A 6,740-nucleotide genomic window follows, 5' to 3' on the forward strand; every position below is an offset into this window, starting at 1 on the left:
AGCCCTGGATATAACGAGCAAAAGCTACATGTCTTGGGTGCTTGATGCTGAAATTCATCTTGATGCGATGGGTCTGACAGACACCATCAAAGACAAAAATCAGGCATCAAACCAAGACCATGCCAAAGCAATGATATTCCTACGCCATCACCTTGATGAGGGCCTGAAAATGGAATATCTTACTGTTAAAGATCCAGTCATATTGTGGAATAATTTGAAAGATAGATATGACCACCTGAAGATGGTCGTTCTTTCACAAGCACGATATGATTGGACTCATCTAAGACTACAAGATTTTAAATCTATCAGTGAGTATAATTCTGCTATGTTCAGAATTATTTCCCAATTGAAGTTATGTGGTGATAATATTACTGATCATGATATGTTGGAGAAAACTTTCACCACTTTTCATGCCTCGAATATGCTCATGCAGCAGCAATATCGAGAGATGGGATTTAAAAAGTATTCTGAACTTATCTCACATCTTCTTATAGCCGAGCAACATAATGGGCTATTAATGAAAAATCATGAAAGTCGACCTACTGGTTCTTGTCCATTCCCTGAAGTGAATGAGATGAACTTCCACCAGGCTAAACGTGGAAAAGGTCGTGGCCCCAGTCGTGATCATGGTCGTGGTCGAGAAAGAAACTCTAATCATGGTAATAATAATGCACCAAAGAACACTCCTCACCACCAGCAGTGGAAAAGGAAGGAACAAAAGTATGAAGCGGTGCAAGCACCAAATGCATAAAAATAGATGTGGAGAAAAAGGGCACTGGTCATGTACCTGTCGTACGCCAAAGCACCTGGTTGAGCTTTACCAAGCCTCCCTAAAGAAGACAGAGAAAAATGCTGAAGCAAATTTTATTTCTGAAGATAATTTAGACTTCATGCATTTGGATGTAACTGATTACCTTGCACTCCCAGAAGGAGAAACAAGTCATGTAATTGGTGGTGAATCTGTAGAAATGTAAATATTTTAATTTTTGTTATTTGTAATAGATAGTATGATTATGTAATTGTTGTACATAAAGAAAAATTATGATTTGATAATAATGTTTACTATAATATATCTTGTTTATGTCATTTTGAAGAATATGGATAACATTATTAGATCAACTTAAACTCTAGCAGAGTTTGCAAGAAATATACAGCCACAAGAAGTGGTTATATTTCGTATATCTCATTGTAATTATATTTTGTTAACTACCAGAAGTGGTATATGCCTATGATCACCAAAGTAATAATTTAGGCTTTTTATGGTTACAATTGAAGATAAGCTACATAAGTATTCTCTATATTAAATGCACGCCTCGATTTGCTCCTGAAATAGTAAATATTTTAAAAAAGGTTGAGGCATCACAATTTGATGTGATTAATGCGCATTCAGATAATTATGTTCGATTTCCTGAAGGATGAGAACTTTTGATAATATTAATCCATTCCCTGAAGTGAATGTGACAATACTAATAAGTCGGGTAAATATGAACGCGCTCTTGATATGAATACATTACAATTCACCTCCGGAAGAATTAATATAATTGAGAGAATATATACTCAATATTTCGTATTTTAAATTTGCTCCTGAAGAAGTAACACAATTGAAATTGCCTCCTGAAGTGGAAAAATATTATGAAGAGGAGTTTTCGTGTGCTTAAACAATTGTTTTACATTGTTTATTTGATTGTGATTTTCTCTCATGACACCAGCAGTGTCTGAGCAATATTTGATAGTACAAAATGTATCAACAACTCCTGAAGAACTAAATGTTTGCCTAAAGAATACATGACACCAGTAGTGCCAGATAAATATTAGATTGTGGATAATAAATGAAGGCTCTCGAAGAGTTTATATACAAATATGTCATTCATATTATATAATTATGGTCAAAACATATGTTGTAGTAAACCTGAAGTTTACTAATACAAATGGCTATCATATTGAGACTACAAATGATTGGAAGATTGATAATCTTCATGTTTCCACAATCATACGGGGTAAAATAATATGTATGTGAGAAGTTACCCGCCTTATTCTTTAATTTGTACTATATCATGTATCACAGTAAACCAGAAATTTACTAAAGCAAAAGTTTATGCCATAGTAAACCAGAAGTTTACTAAGTGATAACACATGACATGATAAACTTGAAGTTTTCATTTGCCATTTTTAAATGAGCTATTTGAGAATTCAGATAAGCATATACTAAAGAACTAGAAGATTCTTCATAAATTCTCATGTGTTGTTTGTTCTCATAATGAATTGATTATACCAGCTAAAGTTGGGACTAAGACCCCTGATTCTAAAATATATAAAAGGTGAATATAGGCCCGTTCACCTATCATGTGAACCACTTATAGGTGCATATATGAGATGGTTACATGTGTAATTATTGTCAACCTACAGTTTGGCATTTGGAATTGCTTTTCTCGATTAAGAGCATAATTTTCAGATTATGAAATCAAGACAGTTCATCTTGATAATGCTGGTTTATATCCAAGCTGGTTTAGCATTGAATACCTCCTATTAATGTCTAAACCATTGCTTATGAGAACAAAGCTTTCATGTGTTGGTCTAAGATTTTCTAAATTGCATATAGCAGCACTTGTATGCATCAGATCAACAATATATGATAAGTCCTCCCTTCATAATTGGTTTAAGATCAGAAACCAAATATTTTTACTATCTTTTGTTGCGTGGTATATGATTAATTTCTCTACCATAATACACAAAGATATGTTTTCCAAAGATGATTGGGGATATATGTTAGTTTTTCTAACATTTGGGGGATGGAATAAACAGTTGAAAAATATGTTATATGAATCGAATTATCATGATCCTCACTTAGAAGATAATTCAAGTCGAATGCCAGAAGCATTTGCTGATCCAAAATTAAATATCATATTTCAGCTGCAAATGCTCCTATTAAAATTAAAGTCCCTGAATGATAGAATTTACTGTACGCATGAAGCGTGGTAGACCAATCGGTTCCAAAGGTAACAATCCTTGAAAAATAGTAGGAGCTAATGATCAAAATGAGGAGGAAATAAGCTCTAGAAGAGCCCACGACATAACATTTCATGAAACTCTCGAAAAAGTTCACGTACCTGAAAATAAAGAAAGTGATGAGATCTCCACAAGTTATGTCGCTTCGGAACTGACACAAAATGATCGTCGACGATATATTTAATACAATATAGTGCACAATATTGTAAAAGATTGTGAGGATCGGACTAGCAGTCCAGACACTTGAAGATGTCATACCATTTAGATACAAGTCTTAACCTATATATGACTTATTTGGCTAAATCTATATGAAGATCCTTGAAGGATTGAAAATGCCCGAAGCATATAATTCAAAGTCTTGAGAAATGTACTCGATCAAATTATAAAGATCTTTGTATGGTTTAAAGCAATCTGTGCGCGTGTGGTATAATCGCCTCAGTAAATATTTGCTGAAAGAAAGTTACATAAATTATGTTATTTGTCCATGTATTTTTATAAAGAAAATGTCATCAAAATTTGTTACACTTGTTGTTTATGTTGGTGACATAAATCTTATTGGAACTCCGGAAGAGCTTCAAGAGGGTCTTAAAAATACTTTAACATGGACAAAGTGTACCCATTAAGTACACCAATGAATATTCAATCACTTAAAGTGAATAAGGATCCGTTCCAACCTCTAGAAGAGGATGAGGAGCTCTTTGGTCCTGAAATACTCTATCTCGGTGTAGATGGTGCACTTATTTATCTTGTTAATGCTAACAAAAGTGGTGCAGATCGTATTGGTAATGCAGATGCAGGTTATTTATCCGATACCCATAAAGCTCGATTTCAAACCGGCAAGCAGGGAGTGCATATGATTGAGATCAGTGATTCATTCGAGAAACATGTGGGTTGGAATGTGATAAAAGACCCACAATATTATACGGAGACAATGTTTCATGCATAGCACTATTAAAGGGAGGATTTATAAAAGGAGATAGAACAAAGAACATTTCACCAGAATTATTCTACATACATGATCTTCAGGAAAATTGTGACATTGATGTGCATCAAATTAGTTCAAGTGACAATCCAATAGATTGTCTTTACCAACATCAATTTTTGAGAATATGGTATACAAGATTGGAATGCGGAGACTCAAATATTTGAAATAAAATTTTCTTCAGGGGGAGTAAAATGCGCGATGTACTCTTTTTCCCTTACTAAGGTTTTTCCCACAGGATTTTCCTTATAAGGTTTTTAATGAGGCAGTCAGCAATGCGTATTACTTAATATGTGTACTCTTTTTCCTTCACTAGGATTTTTTCCCACGTGGTTTTTCTTAGTAAGGTTTTAATGAGGCACATTATTTTTTAATGAATATCCAAGGGGGAGTGTTATAAATATATTATATTATGGATGTTCATTTAGTACTCCGTTGTAAATAAGCTTCCTGAAGAATCTTATCCATATGAGACTCCACCGTAAATATGTTTATTTATTTAAGTACTCTATTGAAAATAAGCTTCCTGAAGAAGCTTATCACTTCGATACCCGGTTATGGATAAACATTACTCCCGGTAGAAGATTATCCATACCAGGTATAATAAGCTTATCCTTTCAGTACCCAGTTATGGATAAACATTATCCCCGATAGAAGATTATCCATATCGGGTATAATAAGCTTATCCTTTCAGTATTCCGTTATGGATAAATATTGCTCTCAGTAGAAGATTATCCATATCTGGTATAGTAGCAGCTTGCACAGCAGCTTCCTTTCTTCTATAAATAGAAGAGATTTCAGTTCATTATGTACATCAGTTTGATTTCAAATAATATATAAGTTTCTCTCTATACTTGTCTTTACTTTATAGTTTTTATTTTATAACATTTTTAATTTTTATGACGAATTATTTCAAATAAAAATTGCACAAAGAAACAGTCAAAACAAAAAAAATTCTAGAAATTTATCTCTTGACGCGGAAAGAAAAATGTAACCAGGTGGACTCAATCACCGTCCCGCCCTTCTTCGGTCGTTGAGTTGTCAACAAATTATTAGTCCACTATTTTATTCAACTTTTTCTAAACCGACTTACTAAAACAAATATTTTAAAATTTTCCCATATTTCCCTCCTATATATACACTGCTTTTCCTGTCCTTTCCTCCAAACGGAACTCAACACTTTCATATTTTCTCTTCCTATATATATAGCTGGTTGTGCTCGTTCTCTGCTTTACTTCTTCCAGAAAGCTCCTGATTTTAAAGGCTAGAATGGCATACTCAAAGATGATCATTGCTTTAATGTTGGCTTTGGTGGTTGGATCTGCATTTGCTCAGGCACCAGGAGCATCTCCGGCAGCTTCGCCGACGGGTTCTCCACTACCGGTAGCATCGTCACCTCCGGTGGCGACTCCTCCATCTGCAGTAACACCTGTCTCTGCTCCTGCAAATGTTCCTACTACCGCATCTTCTCCATCTGAATCTCCATTGGCATCTCCTCCAGCTCCACCAACTGTCGATACTCCGGCATCATCTCCTATCGGTTCTTCTCCTCCATCGATCGGCGCTGCTCCCGGCGGTTCTCCTACCTCCTCTCCTAACTCTGCCCCCTTGAACAGAGTCGCTATCGCCGGATCTGCTGTTGTAGCTATCTTTGCTGCTTCTTTGATGCTTTGAATCATCTTTGATCTGTGACGATATTTTGTGTTTTATTTCGCCGGAGTTGAACAGTTAGGAGTTTATTTATGGTTTTATTTTTCACTGTTTTTTGTTCATTCTTTTTTTTACTTCTTGACATTAAAGGGCGGCGGGAGTCGTGACCGCTGCTGATTCTTTTTACTACTATCATACTCTGATTTATTCATGAGTTTCCTAACGGGTTTCGTCCTTTTCGGTTCCCTCAACTTTGTATTGTTTGAATTAGGGGTGTCAACTGCGTTAGTTGGACCAATTTTGGGCGGGTTTAAATGGATTGACTCGCTCAAAATTACATGGGCTAAAATAGGTTAGTTAAGATAGACTAAACTTTGAATTATAGTCCAATCCGTCAAACTCTTATCAAGTTGGGGTATTTGTATTTATAATCGCGTTTTAACTTGTGTCCGTTTTGCAAAAAAAATTACAAGCGTACCCACTTTTTTCGTAACTTCAGCCTTGTGCTGATGTAGTAAAGTCAATCACGCCAAATTTTAATATTTTAGTAGACGGGTTTGAAGTAGCAAGTGTGCTGAACTGAGTGTGCTGAAGTTTTTGTTTGTAATTGTTGAACTTAAGCATAGTAACTGAAGTTTTGTTCTCTATTTACTGAAATTTTTGTTTGTAATTGCTGAACTTAAGTATTGTAGTTGAAAGTTATAATAGTCTTGAATAAACCTTTCCAAAAACTTCAGCATTAGTTCATTTGTAAAACTTCAGCACTAAAAGCTGAAGTTTTTTTTGTCCTGGATTCATTAATTTTGTCATAAAGCTTTTTCAAAAATTTCGGCAGAAGATGCTGAAATTATTTAGTTCATTGTAAAAATTTCAGCACTATATAAGCTGAAATTTTTGAAAAAGCTTTCTAACATACTAGATGAATAATCAGATTGTAAACAATATTTAAATCATAAATTTTGGATACAATAAATGTGAAAAGAACAGAATTATCATTGTCTACTAATTTACGTACGTGAAAATATTCACAAATTATTCTCTACTAACTTACGTAATTATTTGTAATTTAATTTTAAATAATCTGATAAACATATTTAACTTA

The 6,740-nt window shown here is 34.3% G+C and overlaps 1 protein-coding gene across 1 annotated transcript; it reads left to right on the forward strand.

The window, feature by feature from the left end:
- Nucleotides 1-5,140: 5,140 nt before the first annotated feature.
- Nucleotides 5,141-5,849, forward strand: LOC107815019 (uncharacterized). The gene has a single exon (XM_016640527.2). It carries the CDS (start codon nt 5,258-5,260, stop codon nt 5,660-5,662), a length of 405 nt encoding a protein of 134 aa, XP_016496013.1. The 5' UTR covers nt 5,141-5,257; the 3' UTR covers nt 5,663-5,849.
- The last annotated feature ends 891 nt before the right edge of the window (nt 5,850-6,740 follow it).

The sequence above is a fragment of the Nicotiana tabacum genome, chromosome 20, assembly GCF_000715075.1.
Source record: "Nicotiana tabacum cultivar K326 chromosome 20, ASM71507v2, whole genome shotgun sequence".
Taxonomy (NCBI): Eukaryota; Viridiplantae; Streptophyta; class Magnoliopsida; order Solanales; family Solanaceae; genus Nicotiana; species Nicotiana tabacum.

What these genes read in the sequence shown, in the direction of transcription:
- LOC107815019 (XM_016640527.2), top strand. Translation starts at nt 5,258, where the DNA reads ATGGCATACTCAAAGATGATCATTGCTTTAATGTTGGCTTTGGTGGTT.